The sequence below is a fragment of the Cnephaeus nilssonii genome (assembly GCF_951640355.1).
Source record: "Cnephaeus nilssonii genome assembly, chromosome: 7".
Lineage (NCBI taxonomy): Eukaryota > Metazoa > Chordata > Mammalia > Chiroptera > Vespertilionidae > Cnephaeus > Cnephaeus nilssonii.
The window spans coordinates 50,088,413-50,108,953 of record NC_137078.1 but is presented as its reverse complement, the minus strand read 5'-3'; the positions used below and the strand labels follow the sequence as shown (position 1 = coordinate 50,108,953).

The 20,541-nt window shown below is 41.0% G+C and overlaps 1 protein-coding gene across 1 annotated transcript in view; it reads right to left on the bottom strand.

Moving 5' to 3' along the window:
* ERICH3 (glutamate rich 3) overlaps positions 1-17,698 on the bottom strand; it is a gene marked incomplete at both ends in the record, with an annotated part of 105,212 nt that extends 87,514 nt beyond the window's left edge. The window contains 5 exon segments of the mRNA XM_079777824.1: positions 16,720-16,842; positions 16,844-16,887; positions 16,889-16,972; positions 16,974-17,061; positions 17,643-17,698. Coding sequence (XP_079633950.1) covers positions 16,720-16,842; positions 16,844-16,887; positions 16,889-16,972; positions 16,974-17,061; positions 17,643-17,698 — 395 coding nt within the window.
* Positions 17,699-20,541: the final 2,843 nt, after the last annotated feature.

Genomic DNA, 20,541 nt, shown 5'->3' with positions numbered 1-20,541 from the left:
GCAAACATTACAAGTCTAAGCTCTTTTTTCTTTCTGAAAAGCCAGTTTACCAGCACACTACTAACAAAATTTAAAAAGTATGTGTCAAGATATATCGCAGGAAAAAAAAAATAAGATGATTCGTTACATGAGTCAACATACAGACATACGCTTTACATACTTTTAATCCAGAAATTAATTTTTTGGATACAATATTTGACCAAAGGGGCTTATATACACATTCAACCATTTCCTATCCCTAACAAATGGAACACAAGGACTCTGGCTGATACATTGACATTTCTCAGTGGCATTTCAATCAAAAAATGTTATGCAAGATATCTCTTTACATCGCCACAAATGGAAAATTTCAACTCACCTACCAATCTGGAAAAACTGATTACACCATTTTATATTTAACAGAATCAAGTGAGACTTAGGTGAATGAGCACAGTTTTATTACTAAAGATGAAAAACCCAATCGAGAGGTGCTTTGCATTTCAGAGGTCACTAAATCTGTGATTTGTAGAGAGTGTGACCGTGTTCAAGAAGGGCTCACATCAGTCCTCCACTACCACGGCAGGCTTCTAGCAACGGCGGTCAGGTGAAATGTTCCTGCCACAGGTACTTGTATTGGGAAGGCAAGTTAAACAAATCACAGGCTGCTGTGGCTTGATTGCCTTTATGTTGCAGTTCACAAGGAATGGAGCTCCATCCCTCAACCCAAAGACCGCTCTCATTGTCCATCAGAAAAGATTTGCAAGTACCCACTGAATTACGGCTCTCAGAAGGAACTCATCACACTCAAGCCACCCAAACAAGCCTAAGATTTTGAATCTCAGCAAGATTCTAAGCTAGGAAGTTAATAAAATCTAAATTGAAATAAATTCCCCAAATAAAATATCTGGAAACTGCACAGAAAAATAAAGAAAAATTAAGCTTCTTAGCTTTCTATCACTAAAACTGCCTATTATTGATGAGAAACAAAATTTAGCAACTATGTGACCAGATACTTTAATTCTTAAGAGGTACAATTTCCCTGCAATTAAAGGCAAATAAATCTATATCAACCATGTCCTTCCCAAAGTCAATTTGATGAAATAAAAAGAGATGAGATTTGAATTCAGAAGTCTTGAGGTCAGATTCTAATTCCACCCCTTATGGATGGATAATGCTGAAGACTTCCATCTTCTTCCCCTTACAATGATCACCATCACCTAAAATGTTGTGACTACTTCCTGAAGTGACTGATCTAAGTTTACTGGTATGGAGATGTATTTTCTTGGAGCTACTGGGTTATAGAAATTATGTGGAAATGACCACATAAGATCTAGCCAACTCCTTCAGTTTATATTCAGGAAACTGAGTTTCATCAGTAAACTCAGATCAAAGACCTCAAAAACAATGCCATAGTAATTCCCACAGAACTCTACCTATCCCTTTCTGAGGGTCCTGGTCTCACTACCTGCCACCAGAATTTCTTTCCTCCATGTTTAATCACTCCCTTTAATTTCTTATAAGATTCCTTCCTGTGTCTCTCCCAAAAGGTACGGTATGGAGCCATGCCTACAGCAAACACTCAGCCAATACTTGTGAATCCTATCTAATAACAGAGAAACATGCAAATTGACTGTACCTCCATTACGCCCACAAGCCACGTCCACCAGCCAATCAGGAGCGAGTATGCAAATTAACCCAACAAATATGGCGGTGGCCACAGATCTGGAGCCAGCAGGAGGCTTGGGTTGACCCCACTGATGGAGGAAGCTAAGCTTCCCGCCCACCCTGGCTGGCACTGGCCTCTGCTCAAGGCTACAAAGTTTCAATTATAGAAGATAAATAAATCCCAGACAACAGGGCCTCCGCTTGGGTCGCTGTGGGGCGTGGCTGGCCTGCAAACCACCACAGGCCCCTCACCCAGGCCACCCCATGCCCCAAGGGAACCCCCACCCTAATCCGGGACACCCTTCAGGGCAAACCAGCCAGTCCCCACCAATGCACCAGGCCTCTATCCTATCTAATAAAAGAGTAATATGCAAATTGACTGTCACTCCAACACACAAGATGGCTGCCTCCACGTGGTCAAAGATCCTGCCCCCATGTGGACACAAGATGGCCACCACAAGATGGCCAGCAGGGAAGGGCAATTTGGGGCAATCAAGCCTGCAGGGGAGGGCAGTTAAGGGTGACCAGGCTGGCAGAGGAGGGAAGTTGGGGGCAACAGGGCCTGCAGGGAAGGGCAGTTGGAGGGGACCCAGGCCTGCAGGGGAGAGCAATTAGGGGGGACCAGGCCTGCAGGGGAGGGCAGTTAGGGGTGACCAGGCCTGCAGGGGAGGGCAGTTAGGGGCAATCAAGCTGGCAGGGGAGTGGTTAGAGGGTGATCAGGCTGGAAGGCAGAAGCAGTTAGGGGCAATCAGGAAGGCAGGCAGGCAAGCAGTTGGGAGCCAGCAGTCCTGGATTGTGAGAGGGATGTCTTACTGGGATTGGGCCTAAATGGGCAGTTGGACATCCCTCGAGGGGTCCCAGATTGGAGAGGGTGCAGGCTGGGCTGAGGGGCACACACACACACACACACACACACACACACACACCGATGCACGAGTTTCGTGCACCTGGCCTCTAGTTAATGTATAAATCAATTAATGGAAACAACATATATTAGTCCAATTCCTTGACACATATCCTTAAAAAAAAAATCCATGTGTAAGGATCACATCCTTTCTTCTGCTTCAGGAAATAACTGAAAACAGTCTATAACAAAAGAAATTTAAATGCATGCTTTAAATACTTTGTCCTTTTTAAAATGCAGAATGCTCAGTGTGGATGAGCACGCTGACAATGTTAGTTTTGTTTATGTCACATAAGTGCCTTTACAGTGTACTACGAAGTTTCCTTAGAAGAAAAAGTTTCCATGGAGGCAGACAAAAAAAACCAGCCTTTTGTGGAAACTTGAAGAAAGAACAATACAGAAGAGCAATTGACACAAGGGTCAATTATTTACCAACCCTTTATAAGAAAACTCTGCCAACGAAAATTAGACCATGAGTCTTTGCTGTCTGCCACTTTATGAAGGGTGACTGAACTGATATCATATAAATGATTTTATATTCCATTCTTCATTCTTTTTTATTTGCATCCAAACCAGCCAGATCTCAGCAATTATGCTAAATATTGATTTACAATTTCATCTATTCTAATGATGCAGACAGATGAGAACCATGATATTATTTTATTTATAGCCTTAATATGATGGTTTGAAGTGACCAATAAAAACAAAACTAATCTCCGACGGTGCTGACTGTTGGCAAGATGGTTTTGCACTGTTCACAGATGCGTCCATAGGAAAGCAGTGTGTGGGAGTCAGTAGGCATTAAGATGGGCCATTTCCCCATAACATGCTCTTCTTTGGATACTTGAGAATCTTACATCTTTGAATGGAAAATAAAAACTATGGCCACTTAAAAATACGCATTAATAGAAAAGTAGTATCCAAATTAAGAAAGATAATAGGGCTATTTGGAGCAAAGGTGACAAAAGGAAAAGTTCTGGAAATCAATCATTTTCATCGGTAGCATTTACTGATCACTTAAATTTCTGTAGGGGACACAGTAAACACTTATATGACATTCACTGTATTTTTTTAATTCTCAAAACAAATCTGCAAGGTACTATTATCCTCCCTTGTCATAGATGAGTAAACTGAGGTATAGCTCACAACTGGTTCAAGAGAGATCCAGGATTCAAATCAGGGGCTGTTCTGCTTTAACTACTAACTGAATTGTGTTCTATGAAGTACAGTCAAATGCCCCGGAGAGGTCAGCCTAGAGAAGGAAAGACATGTAGAGAGTCAGAGAAGTGGATGGTTGCCCTGTGAAAGGTGCTAAGAAGGCAGGATCATCACAATGAAACTACGGGGATGGTATTTTCACTCAATAAAAGGAAATTGTTTAAAGATCAAAGGGATGACCTGTAGTATTGTATGCCCAAAGGTCCTGGAATTGTATGGTTTTATGACAGCAATGGAGGGTTTTAAGCAGGGAAATGAAATGAGTTAAATGTTCTCTCTTTTTGACACCTATATCCTCCTGCTGTGTCTTGAGAAGGCGGAGTATGGTAGTCAGGAGTTTGACCTCTCAAGTCCAATATCCTGAGTTTGAATCTTCACTGGATTGTTAAATAGATTAGCAACCAGGGGCAAGGTACTTAACTTGGATGTGCTTTATATCTTCCTCTGAAAATGGAAATGGTAGCAGTGTTACTTTAGAAAGTTATTTAGAACATTAAATGAGTCCATATGTATAAAGCACTCAATAATTTACATAGCACACAGTAAATGCTCAATGAATTTTAGGAAGTTATCATTGAGTATACACCTCCTCTCCAATCATCAATTTAAACCCAAACTGAAATAATTCTATGCAGGTAAATGTAACTACTTTTTGAAGGCTTCTACCATGAGTAATTTCTTTCCATATTTAACTTTCCCCATTGGCAGAAAGCCTTCCTTGAAAGAGACAACACTTAAAATCTATTTCTCCCTATTTATTCCTCAAAGAGTGGTTAATCATTATCCTCTTAGGAAGAAGCTCATGTAAATCTGACCACTATCTTTTTGAAGTCAGAAAGACAGGTTCCTTAAGTACCTTTATCTAAATTTTTTTTTTAATTCCATGAGGGTGTTAACTTGGTCCTATTCACTAGGGCCTAGTATTCTAGTTACACAGAACAATGTCTGGAACATATTTTTTAATGTAAAAGTAAATAAATATTGTTTTTGTAAATCTTCAAATGCCTTTCTAGCTATCAATATCCATTGTGAGTTAACAAATTAGAAAAATGCGGTATTTTAGGAAAAGTCTGAAAAACTTCCATGTTATTCTATGTATTCCCATATCAAGAACTGATTTAAGCAAACTTAATAAGTAGGTAGGTGCAGGTTGCCTTGCATACAATCAAGCTTCCTTCCCTTTGCCTTATGTCACTCCTGACAATTCTTCTCTACATAGTAATCCTCGGTGTTGTCAGGTTCTTCCTCCTCCTCTCCCTACCTCCTTCTGTTGCTTTTCCATACACATCTACCCTGAGGAAAGCAAATGTCTGAATTGTTCAGCACACATACTGAAATTCAGTTTAGGTGCAAGATGTTTATTAGGGGCCAATATTTGTGAAAGGAAGAAAGTAGAAGCAGGATTGCACAGAGGAAGAAGTCAAGATGCACATAAACCAAGCACCGCCTTGGCCAACCTGAAGTGGCCAAGCCTCTCTCCATATCCCTCCATGCTCAGTCACCCAGGAAGGATGTGACCTTGGACAAGGTGGTACTCCGAAGCCATGGCAGGCCCTGAAGATGCTGACAGCTGGATAATCTACAGGCCACTCTCTACACATGGGAAGCAAGTCCTTCCCAGACCAGCCAACTTACACTACACAAAAACAAACAAAACAAAACACAGACAAAACAACAAAAAGAAACAGCCACCAAAGAAGATCACAACAATAAAATACCACGTGTATTGGGTGAGGAAGGGTAACAAATTAACCTCTTTAGAAATCTCAGTTCTCTAAAATGTAATTTTTATGTGCAATAGTGAGGTTTAAAATAGTAAGGACATCTGGTCAAAGGTTAAAGAGGTTGACTAAGTTTTAAAGGATCAATTATTTTTAAAAAAGTACCCATAATATTTTCACCAGTCCTTTTACCATTCGTCAGTGTCCCGAATTCTCAGATTAGATAAGAAGAATAAATATGTTAGAGAAGTACAAACATTCATATTTATTAGAATTCTCAATTATCCAGATTATGGGTTCTTAAAAGGGCAACCTCATTCTTGAATTATGCTGAGGTGGGTCCGTATTAATTTTCTTTGTAAAAATACACAAATTTAAGAACAGGTTACCATTTAAAATGAATTAGGTTAATTGAACAAGTGATTTATGCCTGGAAACGAATTTCCTCATCTTCCCTCCCAATTAGTTTGGGATATCTCTGTTTATTTTGAGCTGTTTATTTTTTGTGTTTTTGGCTGATGGACTTTAAAAAATGAATCCTAAAGATTTAAAGATATGTTAAGCAACTTTGTAATAATCATTTCATGATATAACTGTATATAAAAGTGTCACATTGTACACCTTAAACTTACACAGTGTTATTTGTCATTCATATCTCAAGAAAGCTGGAAAAATAAAACTAGGGGAAACATTTAAGCAACATGTTCTTTACACAAAGATAAAAATAAATATACAATGGTTGCCATTCAGCGATTCTCTAATATGTGCCAATGTTTCTACAAGAAAGGTGTTTTTTTACCCTCCATTTGTTGAAAGAATAAAGTGAGGCACAGAGAAATTAACTTTCCTCAGTTCACCTGGGGCAAACCTGAGATTCAAATCTAAGTCTTTCTGACTCCAAAAATATTATGTTTTCCACTATAGCATGCTTATCTCATAATTTTTTAATGGAACATTGATTTTTTTTCTTTTGGAATTTCATTCCATTTCATTTAGAAAAAGAAGAAAAAGAAAGAAGAGAAAATTGCAGACAGTTCCAATCCTTCAGACACTTCAAGCCCTTCATCATGTCTCCTGTGAAATGCTGCCTATCCACACTCCCCACTGCGGTCTCTACATCCCCTTGGCTCTGCCTCCAGCTTCCGTGCTTGAGCTCCCCTGCACTCTGACATAGGGCTTTGGGATTTGGTTCCTGCTCCATGCTCTTGCATTTGGCCTTGTAACGTCAGACTTTTCTTTTCTTTTTTATTTCTCTGAGCCAATCTCCTCACCAAGGACTGGAACCTCAAAACCCCTCTTCAGCCAAAACCGGTTTGGCTCGGTGGATAGAGCGTTGGTCTGCGGACTGAAAGGTCCCAGGTTCGATTCCGGTCAAGGACATGTACCTTGGTTGCAGGCACATCCCCAGTAGGGGGTGTGCAGGAGGCAGCTGGTCGATGTTTCTCTCTCATCGATGTTTCTAGCTCTCTATCCCTCTCCCTTCCTCTCTGTAAAAAAATCAATAAAATATATTAAAAAAAAAAAAACCCTCTTCACAAACTGCAGCCTGAGGTCAGCCTGACCCACTTCCTATTCTGGAAGATTCCAGCCTGGGTCAAAGCTCTAACTCTCAAGTTTTAGAGGGGGGAAATGTAGGAACGAAGAATAACGGTTATAACCTTATGTAAATCCTTATGAATTGTGGTGAAATATGAAAAAAAATAGAATCACTCACTTCCACACTACTTGTGAAATAAATAATAAATGCTATTATGGTTTATGCCACTATTTGTTTGGGTTTCTCTTACTTGCAGTTGAACATATTCCTAATTGATACTATCACCCTTTTGCCCCCAAACCGCAAAACTCAATGAAGGTCAGTGACTTTGAAAAACTTATTTAAAAAACACACTACTCGTGTTTTGTTTCAAGAACTCAAATGAACCGGAAGCTTGGTGACTAGCACATAATAGGCACTCGGTAGATACTAATTAAATGAATGAGCAAAAATGTGCTCTTGGAACTTTTCATAAATGATCACTAAGATAGGAGATATATGTCAGCGATTATTGAGCTAAGTTCAGGTCATTGTTCTGGAGCTACACGAAGGAGCAAAATATGTAGAGAGTTGTTTCCACCCTCAAAGGCTTTGTAGTTTATAAGGGAAATATAAAGATGACTGGAATGGGAGGCGGACGTGTCTACATGATATCTTTTTGTGTAACTTCAAAACAATGCATCTTAGAAACACCTTTTCAAACAGTGTTGCTTCCTTAGCATAGCTTTAAGAATAGGAATAATCCAGAGGAAAATGGAGAAGAAAGAAAATACAAAAATACTAACTATGATTATTTATGGATGGTAGGATTTCAAACAAATTTTTTTCCTCCTTGTATTTTTCCTGCTCAAAGTATAAATTTTTCAAAATACAGATAAGTACAAGTAGGAAAAGAGAAAACCACTTGTATCCCTAGTACCAGAGATTTCAGATCCCTTCTAAGTTTATTATTCTAATTTAAAGCAGCTTATTTTTATTTGAATCTAAACAACAGAAAAAATATTATTATAAATATCTTGAAGCAAGCCATCAAGAGAAACAACTTCTCAATATGAGAGCCACATAATATTCACAAATATAAAATATTACAATATTTTGTATAGAGAGAATACCAAATTAACTGCTACTATAAAACAATGATTCAATTCAATTGAAAATCCTTAGTTTTTAATGCTGTCTCATAACTACTATGTGCAATTTATATTGCCTGTTTAGTTCCCTGCTGTTTCGTCCCTGGCTTCAATATTTTGCCTTAAGAATTCTCATTAATTTATATGTTTATTACTATTATAAGAAAATAATAAGAGTCACCAAAAAATGGATTACCAGCTTAAAATGTTCAATTTTCTATCACAACTAGTGTTACCCACTGAGAGGTGGGGAGTAATTTGATTACTAATCAGACTTAAAAAAGAAAAGCTCAATACTTACCAGTAGAGATCATTGACGTATTGTCTTAATTATTTTTCCTCACTAGTCCTTTAATCGTATTTTCTATTTGCTTTTATTTTTATTTCTTTTTTGAACTTTTGGCTTCCAATCTCCACCCTCCCTGACCTCATATTCTTAAATCATGTATTCTCAATGACTCTGCATTTCCCATAAAGACCATCTTCAGCTTTTGCAGGACCAAGTATTAAAGAGCAACAGCAGTTGCAAATAGTTGTATTAGTGTGCTAGGGCTGCCCTAACAAAGTATCACAGACTGGGTGGCTTAAACAACAGAAATTTATTGTCTCACAATTCTGGTAGGCTGTGAGTCCAAAATCAAGGTGTCAGCAGGATTCGTTTCTTCTGCGGGCCATGAGGGAAGGACCTGTTCCAGGCATCTCTCTTTGGCTCATGGATGGCTGTCTTCTCCATGCATCATCACAGTGGTCTTCTCTCTGTGTGCATGTGTGTCCTAACCTCATCTTTTTTTAAGGACACTGATCATGTTAGATTAGGGCCCAACCCACCAACCTCATTTAACCTTAATTACCTCATTAAAGACCTCCAAATACAGTCAGATATGAGGTACTGGGAGTTTGGGCTTTGACATTTGAACTGAGGTGGGAGGCAAAATTCAGACCATAACACAGGCATAACCAGAAATGTGACCAATTTAAGTACGTAACGTGGACTTAGACAGAAGAAAAAAAGTACATATTTGCTGAGTACAGAGAAACCCAAACTGCCACACTTTGATTCTGAATGATCTTATCTGTCAAACAGAAAAGAATCATTGGTGACACATCTAAAAAGGGGAGCAGATACCCTCAGGATCTTACCACATTCATGTAGATAGCTGGGATGGGTGAATAGAGGTTAACAAAGCTCTCCAATGAAAGTCCCCAGAGCATGGCGAAGAAGAAAAAAAAAATTGCAACTCACAATAATCTGCCCATAGACTAAAAAAAGTTAACCATACAAAAGGGATAGGGAAATAAGAGTGGGAGTGAGAGGAGACCTGCAAGAAAACAAGAAGTTGTTAAGGAAACCAGAGTCCTACATCTACATTTTAAAATGTTCTTCACTTTTAAAGTATCTTTCCTGTATGTTTGTGTGGTTTTTGTATGTTCTTATATTTCCCTATAAAAACAATGACTTGACAACAATTCTCAATAGACTTTTAATCCTAATACCTGAGACAGAGTTTCAGTAAAGCATGATTTTTAAGCTACATCTACTGAACTTGTCACCTCTTTCTCTCTTTTCTCCAGAAAAACATTAATCCAGAAAGGCAAGCTCTCAGGTAATTTACTTAAACCCAGATATATTTTCTGATAAAACAAAATGCAATACTGCTGTTGTCAGTGAAGGATACGTTCCCTAATTGGGACATTTGCAAGAAGAGAGCGAGTAAAAGAACCAAGTAGCTTCTGCTCAGCTGAAGACCAGAGGTATAATGGAGTCCTATCTTACATCTGGGTTGACTTTTTCAGTCAGTATAAGATGCAAATATACTATGTAGTCAAAAATATCCTTAAAATATCCAAAAATATCCAAAAAAAAGTACAATACACATGGTTTTGTGTATACCACTCTGTTCAGTAATTCTTTGCATGCTTAAGTTTGATAATCATGGAGATAGGCCAAAGCAAGGAACTAAACAAAAATCAAAATGTAGTATCTGCATACCAAAATAATTAATTCTTTTTTGAGGGCATTGTACAAGTCTTCTCCAAAGCAATCAGGACTAGCAGTTGATCATTTAAACAAAAAATTAAGTTAATGAAGTAAATGTATAGAAATACATCCATCTTAAATAGTTTAATTAAAAGCATAAATATATGTCCACTCACTATTTTTATTTGTAGTGCCAAGGGTTTTACTTTGAACATGATTTAATTAATTGTCCTCTTTATCCTTTTTCCTTTTTTAAATATAAATCATACACATATCATTTGGGATTTCAAGTTTAGGGAAAGGTGAAAAGACATTTGCAAACCATTATGAATGTTGAATCCTAGATTTTTTTCTTTTTTACAAATTTTGCCTTCACTTAATTTTATTTTATTTTAAACTTATGAACATAATAAAATTATTCCAATGTACATACCATTTTCAACTAATTGTATGGAAAAATCAGTAAGCCATTGGAGGAAAAGATCCAATAATCCAATCTGCATACAACTTCTCTGGGTCTATACGAAAATTAGTAATTAACATTTAAAATATTATGGCAGTATTATCTTATAGAATCTGAAGTTGTCAATGGAAATTATATCTCAAGAATACATAAACCCCAGGTCAATTATTTGAGGCTGATTTTTTAATTGAAAATTTAGTCAGAGAAGTTTTAATTTTTTTATACTTTGAAAAAAAAAATGTAATCTATATATATAAAAGCCTAAGCAACTGAACTACCAAAAGACCAGAATGACTGGTCGACCAGTAGCTATGATGTGCACTGACCACCAGGGGGCAGACACTCAACGCAGGAGCTGCCCCCTGGTGGTATGTGCGCTCCCACAGCAGGAGCGCCGCTCAGCTGACCGACCTGTCCCTTCGGCCCACCAGCCCGGTGGCAGCCACTCACTCTCTCAGTAGTCCTGCAGGTCCAATCTCCAGAGAACAGGCCAGGCACTGATGGACCAGGGCTGCCAGCATGATCCTAACAGCGCCAGTGGCCTCCTGAAAGTTGGCCTTGGGCACCACTGCCCCTTCCCCTCCCTAGATGCTCCGCAAGGAAGAAACAATATAAAAGCGGCCTCCAGGTGGCTCCCAACAACCAATGTGAACATCAGTGGGACGGATCTGGATCCTGGGCAGGCAAGGGCGTCCCACCAACTGCCCGGAGGGCTGATCATATCCTGGCCACCCTCTCACCTCCCTCGGGACCCCACCTGTGCACGAATTCATGCACCAGGCCTCTAGTTATTAATAACTAAAGTAAGTTGGAGGGATGTCCGACTGCCCGTTTAGGCCCAATCCTGGTGGGATTGGGCCTAAACGGGCAGTCGGACATCCCTCTCACAATCCAGGACTGCTGGCTCCCAACTGCTTGCCTGCCTGCCTTCCTGATTGCCCCTAACCGCTTCTGCCTGCCAGCCTGATCACCTCCTAACCACTCCGCTGCCAGCCTAGTTGATGCTTAACTGCTCCCCTGCCAGCCTGTTTGCCCCCAACTTCCCTCCTCTTCCAGCCTGGTCACCCCTAACTGCCCTCTCCTGCAGGGTTGATCACCTCCAACTGCCCTCCCTTGCAAGCCTGGTCCCTCACAACTGCCCTCCCTTGCAGGCTGGGTGCCTCCCAACTGGCCTCCCCTGGGGCCATCTTGTGGTGGCCATCTTGTGTCCACATGGGGGCAGGATCTTTGACCACATGGGGGCAGCTATATTGTGTGTTGCAGTGATGATCAATCTGTATATTACTCTTTTATTAGATAGGATAGAGGCCTGGTACAGGGGTGGGGGCCAGCTGGTTTGCCCTGAAGGGTGTCCCGGATCAGGGTGGGGTTCCCTTGGGGCGTGGGGTGGCCTGAGCGAGGGGCCTGTGGTGGTTTGCAGGCCAGCCACGCCCCCTGGCGACCCAAGCAGAGGCCCTGGTATCTGGAATTTATTTTCCTTCTACAATTGAAACTTTGTAGCCTGGAGTGGAGCCAAGCCTCCTGCTGCTCCCTCCGGGCGGCAGCCATTTCTGTGGCAGTTAATTCACCTTCTACAATTGAAACTTTGTTGCCTTAAGCGGGTGAGCCCAGCCAGGGTGTGCGGAAAGCTTTGCTTCCCCTGTTGCCGCCGGCAACCCTGGCCTGCTCTCTCAAGCTCCATTCTGCCGCCATTTGTTTGAATTTGTTTACCTTCTATAATTGAAACTTTGTAGCTTGAGTGGAGGCTTAGGCCTGCAACGGCTATGGAAAGCTTGGCTTCCTCTGTTACCTGAGAAACCTTGCTCTCTGTGGCTGTAGCCATCTTGGATGGGGTTAATTTGCATACTTGCCCTGATTGGCTGGTGGGCGTGGCTTGGCTGGTGGGTGTGGCTTATGTAGTGGAGTGATGGTTAATTTGCATATTACCATTTTATTAGAGAGGATGATACAACAAATGGCTTTTCATAACTGGGCAACAAGTAGGATTGCAACCCTTTGTTTCCAATCCTTTGCTTTCAACATAACTGAAGGAAAGACCTAACTGAGTTGTCATTTGAAAGATCTTTGAAAACAATTTTCAGTAATAGAACACTATGTGATTTTTGGCATATAACTCTAAAGGAATTCAAGGATTTGAGTGACATTGTATAACAAATCCCTTTTCATTTCTACCTACTTATATGAACAGGTTTGCCAAGCAAAGGGCTAAGAGAAGACATCCCATCTATAAAAACAAAAGAGCAGAATCTCTAACAAAATAAGAGAGGAAGTAAACAACAAAAAAAAAATGAGCACATTCAATTCACTTTATTTAACCAGAAACAATTTACTTCTTTAACAAGAGGTTAATTAGGGACTACCCAATTGGAAATCAAATACATAATGACTTCAAATCTGAAATTCTGTGTTACTTACTTTGGTAGTGGGAGTGGGTGATGAGCAACAGACTAGAATGTGACTACAAAATACAAAGCATAACACTGTTCACTAATGAAAAAAGCAGAGACAAAGTACAATGGACGCTCCCACTAAATAACATGGCAGATTTGTGATTTTGGGGGAGTCATTTTTGGATATACATATCTACTATTTAAAAGTGGACAATTTTACTTACAGTAGTTTTTACTTTGCTTTTGATGCAGGGCTGAGTTACCAGAGAGTACCAAGGATATGTTAATTCTATACCACACTTCAGTATATTGTTACTACAGAAACACTTACTTACATTAAAAAAAAAAAGTGTGAATTAATAAGTTTAAACAACAACAACAAAAATGCTTCCAAGTCTTGGCAGACTCTTTCCAAACACACAACATCTTGTGTGTTTTTATCTTGTCGTGGTAAACGATAATATTCCCCATTCTCCCAGTTCTACAAAGCAAATTTACATACGAATGTGACTCTTCCTACTTAAAAGATCCAAGGATTCAGAGATGATCCTTTGAAGGAGCCAAGAGAGCATTATCACTTTATTGTCATGAATGACTGAGGGGTATAAAATCGCCATTCCATCTCTAGGATTAGTGCACAACCTACAAACAAATGGCAACTTGGGGTGAGATTTAGCAAACCAGAGAGACTACCAACTGAAATTCTCCACTCTAAGACAATTTCATTGGAGATGGCAATGCCAGAAACGGTGCTTTCTACTTGACTTCCCCCAAATTGAAATGCAGCTCAGATTCAGTCTTTATTATAATCTGTGGCAGAAGTTTTAAGACTACTTTTATTGACTCCAAACTCTATCTGAACCAAGTCAGCACAGGCCCTTTGCAATTTGTACGTCAAGTGTCTCCTGCTGTAATTAAGTAAGCAGCAGAACTCAAAAGGAAGCCCCCAGAGAAAGCATCAGGGCGTCACTTATTGATCGGTGAAATTTTAGGGATTTAAAATTTCTGTTTTATTGTACAATTGCACTTTATTACCACTTTATCCTTCACATGTAATAAGTACAAACTGCTTCAGTAATGATGGAAAAGCTTTCTCGGCTTTAATGAAACCTTTTACTTGCTACTGAAAGTTTTATTATTTCCAAATGGCAGCACAGGCAAGAAAAATAATCACTACTTATATTGAGGGAAAAACTTTAGCAATTTGAATAATTTTGTTCTTGGGTGGATTTTAAGACATTTAGAGTTGTTATGTTTATTATTTTCATTTATTCATTTATTTTTGATGATCCGAAACCAAAATATATATGTACTTATACACACTATAACAAAATCATTTCCTAATCATATATTAAGAGACTAGATGTTTGTGTGCAGCTACCACCTGTAAGATGTCAGTCTGATCTGGATAAGAATTGCTATATATTTAGGGCTCCCACAAACTTCAGCTGTTGGCCAGGAGTGGTAATGTAGTACGATGGTTTAAGCCCATGGGCTCTGAAGCTGGACTACATGGCTTTGCGTGCCAGCCCTGAACCTGCCTTCCTGTGAGATCTTTAGAAAGTTCCCAGTCCTCACTTTCCTTACCTGTAAAAATAAGGGTGACTAGAACCTGCCTTATGGAATAGATGCGAAGATTAATAGAGGTATTTCGTGTAAAACATTAGACTAGAGTCTGGCGCAAGGTAAGCACTTGATAAATGTTAAGCTCTAATATGGTTTTCCCATGTGAATACATCCACCTCTAGACCGGATGTTCTGTCAGATGATGCCATTCATTCAACAAACATTCCTTGAGCTTTACTTTATGCAGCACATTTGTCCTAGGTAAAGGGGGCACAAAGACTAATGAGATATGGTGCCTACACTCCAGGAGCTTCCAATTTTAGTGCAAAATTATTGTTGACATCTTAATATCTTTCTCGAAGAGTACTGTGAAGCATACCCTTTCACTGGATCACAAATTTGTCCTGATCCAAATTTGTCCTTGGAACTAATGGAGCTTCGGAAAAATTTCACTTCCATTTCTGAAATCTTAATCATGCACAATTTAATAAGCAGCTACAGGTTTTTCCACATTTTAAGATAGATGATTAAATGGTCTAATCAGATTCTAACTTAGCTAAAAACTTGAAAAACATAGGAAGACAACCATGACTGACACATTCATTTTCCCGAATGTGGACATACTGCAAACAGCCGCTGCAGAAAAATAGTGCCATCCACATCCCACACGGTCCACGGCTAACTGAAACTGCACGGGAGTTCAGCATCAAAGCACTGAAGCACCTCGACGAAATTCAATTTGAGATAAGAACTTTGTCTAGTCATAGCTGCATCACTTTCCAGAAAGTTCTAAAACTGACTTCCAACATGGCACCTTGTATGCCTTTAGTTTTTTCAAACATTTGTGTTTATGTCATTACACTCAGAAAATTCGTTAAAAAAAATTAAATCTTTTTTTAAAATACATTTTATTGATTTTTTACAGAGGGGAAGGAAGAGGGATAGAGAGTTAGAAACATCAATGAGAGAGAAACATTGATCAGCTGCCTCCTGCACACCTCCTACTGGGGATGTGCCCGCAACCAAGGTGCATGCCCTTGACCGGAATCGAACCCTGGACCCTTTAGTCCGCAGGCCGAGGCTCTATCCACTGAGCCAAACCGGTTAGGGCAAAAAAAAAAATTAAATCTTTAAGTTTGACTATAAATCCAAAGCACAAAGACGAATGCGGTATTTTAGACATTACAAACTCCAAATGATCTTAAATATGTTGTCCTCTGCTAATTTGCTGCTCTTGAAAATGTGCAATAAATCCAGTTACAAAGGAAAACATCTTCAAATTAGTTGCAAGATCAACTGGGATACTACCTACTCACTAGATGTATCATAATAAAAAATTATTTATTATGCATTACATTGCTTAATTCAGAAATTGCATATTCACTCTTCCACTAAAAGGACCAAGACTAGAGGGGGGGGGGGCGGAGGAGGGCAATAGCCAATAATGACTTTGTTAACTTTCTAGAATGGATTGAATAATCGCCTAAATATGTCTTCGGAGGAGGAGTGCAACGGAAGATCACCTGTAAACACACAGGCACACAACTCCCGTTTCTCCTTCCTTTTCTGTGTCATACCACCTTCCCTGGTCAAAATGCTAGTAAAGGCCCCTTACGTTCCTCTGGGGATTGGGCAGATAAAACCCCAGAAATGAGAGGCACTCCTCACAATGCAACCACCCTCAACTTCAAGTCAACTCACACTTCGTGTGTATGCCAGATGCCACAGAGAGAATGTGTCTATCTCAATCCCAAACCTGCCAACGAATGCGTACTTTGGTGACCTCTACGTTTGCATTTAAGCACATACGTTCCACTCCCCGCCACAGGGTCGCCTTGACCCCAGCTAAGGTCCCTGCGTAATGGATGCGTTTCTCACGTCCCCTTTTTAGATCTTCCACAGTGAACATTTCAGAGGGGATGAACGTGAACGAAGCGAGGAAAGGGGGAGGGAGGAGACACGAAGCCTGGGATTTCTGCCATCCTCGCTGCAACCCAGAATCCCTATTATTTTACTCCTCGCCCCATCCCCCCTGTCGCTCTCCCCTTCGCCCCTTCCCTCCGCAGCAGGAGGGAGAAGGAGGGGGCCGCCGCCTGAAGCCGCCACCTGCCACGGCGTGGAAAAGCTGCAGTTTAAAAAAAAAAAAAAAAGCTGCCGTTGTCACTTACCCAGAGGGGTGAGAATGGCTCATTTTTGCAGGATCGTTTTTTGGACCCCGCGGCAGGTGCGGAGGGTGGCTGCCTGGGGCCGCTGCACGCTGGCGCCCTGGCAATCGCGCTCCCGGGGCCTCCGCACTGCGGTCGCCCGTTCGCGTGGCACCTGGGCTGGGCTGCCGCCGCCCCTGCGCCCCAGCCACCCGCAGCCTCCCGGGCCCCCACCCGCGGACGGTATCCACAGCCGCCCGGTTGCTAAGGGAGGAGAGAAGGCAAGCGCCCAGGTTGCGGGGAAGCCAAGGCTGTGCTGGAACCCAGCCCGGGGGAGGCTCAGCTTCTAGCCCTTCTTCTGGGCCCCTAAGTGAGAGGAGACCCAGCTCCTGGTCTGTTGCTCCGGGACGCGGGTTCCCCAGCACCTGGAATCTGAACACACACACACACACACACACACACACACACACACACACACACACGATGTGCTTAGGCTGGTGTGTTTCCTGCTAGGCCCTAGGGAAGGCGGGGAGGTGGCTCTGGGCACTGAGAAGAGCAGGGAGCAGCTACAGTGTGCCTGTCGCATTGCTTCTTGTAAAACAGACCCTCGATTGCAAACGCAAGAGAAAGAAAGAAGCCTTTCTCCATCTGCTTGGGGTTTTTATGTTGCTTCTGCATCTGCAAGGCGTTGTAATCGGGTCATTTCCTCCTTGTAAAATTCCCATCTTTGCTCCTCGCTGAGTCCCCACTCCCAGGAGGCTAGCTGTTCCGATGCTCAGAAGGCAGGGAAGATGCAGTTCATAACCGGTGCTGGAATCAGTAGTTGTATTTGGATCCAGGAGGTAGAAAGCAAGGCTTTGATGCAGAAGCCTAGATTTAAGTGAGAGGGCCTTGGTGTGGAGGAATTTTAAAGCATTGGATTCAGATGACCTATTCCTAGTCCTTGCCTTGCTTTGTCAGGGTTTTTGCTGGGTGACTTGACCTCTGGCCCCAGGTTCCTCATGTATAGGTGACAGGTTGGACACATGGAGCTTTAGTCTAACTCAGCCGCACTTGCAAGTGATTGTCACCTCATTAATGTCTTTCTGCTTTCCCACCCATCCTAAAGGGCCACTGAACAGGTCAGAGCCCAGTCCTCTTTGCACGACACTCAAGACCCTTCATCAACTCTCCCCAGCGTCTCTCATCAGCTTCACTGTGACCATTTTCCCCACCCCTGCTACCCTAAACTCTCTCTCAAAACAAATCTTGTGCTATCCCTCTAACGGGAACATACTTCCACCCTTGACTACCTGACAAACTTCTATTCATTCTTCAACACTACCTTCTTTGATGTGCCCAAGTGTACTGATGACGCCCACCTCTGGGCCCCATACTGCCTGGACATAGCTCACTTTTATACTCACCCCCTGTGCTGCACCGAATGGTCTACGGCTGCCTTTTCTACTTGAACATGAGCTCCTCTATTTTATTTTTCTGTATTCTCAGAAGCGAATAGCAGTTCAAGAAATGCTTGGAGTATAAATGAAGGAAACATTTTAAATGTCTTCAAAATAGGAGCATTTTTATTGAGTACTTACTAAACGCTCTCATTTTCCATACTATCAGAGTTTTCTGACCTAAAGGACCATAGCCATCCCAATGTGTGTGTGTGTGGGGGGGGGGGGGGGGAGGGTGTCTGGCTAATAGCTTAGGTTCTGAGACTGAGGGCTCAGACTGATTTGGGGACCAGCTGGCTAGAACTAGAGAGAGGCAGAGGTTGTCAAAGAAGGAAGATGCGAGATATGAAAGTAGCATCTTAAGCTTAAACAAGGAAGCCCTATAAGTACTTACTCATTGTGCAGGCATTAATAGGACTTGGGCTCCCTCTTCCATAAATGCTTAACCCCACAGACTCCTGATTCCCATTTCAGGGTGTTCTTAATGCTCACTGTTTCTAGGTTTCACCTGGATAAAAATGGGGATGGAGGGAGGAGGGACTAGGGAGAGACATTATAATTTGTCCAAGTGTTGCCAACCCCTAAGGATGGTGTAAATAATATAATCTTATATAGGTACCAGTTGTTATATATTAATTTATTTGTGCAAATAGGAAATGGCATTCTCTCACTGGTGGAATGAGGAAGTAAATTAAAATACACTCTTTAGATGTTCGGGATTCTGTAGAAATGAATCCCTGGCACTAGGAAGACAGCGAGGTACCCTCAGCAGCATGCATTAATTCATAAATGGGGCTTGAGTTTTTCACCCCTGTGAGCAGCACGATTTCACATCCCTGATGAAAACTGCAAGAAAGCTACTAATTTTCACTTCAGAAAATGTTCACTGTGAAAATGTATTGGGAATTTAGCCAGAAGGAATTTTTATGTTAATTTCTAGTATGGAGATAGGGAAAGGAGAAAAAGAAAAATACTAAATTAAACTGTTTTAGAGACCAAATAGTCATTGGAGTCATTTTCATTTTCTCACAGGAAAACAAGTCCCCGGATGTCCTTGGTAGTATCAAAAATTTATAAAAAGATTTCTGTTTTGTAGAAAGACCTGTGGAGTTGGGATTTGGAGGACAGGAGATTAATAGAGGTAGGAGAGTAGAAAAGACAAGGATTACTCCTATGATGCTGTTTGGATCTTTGCTTTGACTGAAAAAGATCTGGACTTAGGAATCACACACACATCATCTAACCAACCAGTGACCACCAGGGCTTGGAAATTATGGCCCAAGTGCCAATCCCAGCCCCCTGCCTCTTTTTTGTATAGTGCACAAGCTAAGAAGGGTTGCTACAGTTGCAAATGGTTGGAAAAAATCAAAAGAATAATATTATATGATACATGCAAATTTCATGAAATTTACATTTCACTATCCTAAATACATTTTTATTGGAAGACATCCATACCTATTTGTTTATGAATTAACTATGGCTTCTTTGGTGGCAGAATTGAGTGGTTATAAGTGACCTGATAGCCAAAAATAAATAAATAAATAAAAATCTAAAATATTTACCATCTGGCCCTTTACAGAAATAGTTTGCTAACCCCTGGACTATGTTGTCACTGCAATCAGAGAGATAATTTACCCTCATGGACTTTGAAAACAGATACCACATCTTTTACCCTTTTAGCCCCAGCACCTATCACAGTGCCTTTCACAGTGTTCAAACAAGGAATGAAGGAATGAATAAATAGATGGGAGAAGTAAGTTTCCCCATAAAGGTTTATCTTTCTCCTACAGTTAAAGGTCAAGTCATCAGGACTTTCTCCTCAGATGTAACAGACATGCATGATGATTTGATGTGACCCCAGAGCTACCTTCTTTTATCAACACTACATCAAACCCCAGTAGGAAGTAGACAATGTAAGCATTTCAGAAGAACACAATATGCAGATGGTTAAGTTTACCAGAGCTTCCTAATACCTGACCTCCTCCAACATTAGCTTGTGTCACTCAGAGGTGTACCACTGAGAAGCTGAAGAATGAAGAGCAAATGTCCAATGATTTAACTTCAAATCTGAATTGTTTTCCAGCCTTCTTTAATAAGCCTCCTTAATTAGCTTAATTCCAGTGAACCATTTAGTGAACCATGGGAATCAGGTATAGGAAAGGCTGAGAGGGCATGTACAGTGGACAGAGTGGCAAACTCAAAGGGTCATCCCTAATGTAGAGTTGTGAGTAATCAGATAGGCAAGGTTTCTCCTTGTATCCCCATTTCTGAGTTGGATAGAATCTGCAGATATATCAGTTGAAATAGGAGAGTCAATGAACTTCTTTAGTGGCCATGGGAAATCAATGGTATTTACTATGCTTGAGGTCTCAAAGATGAACAGAATTTCTGTCTGCCCTCAAGTCTG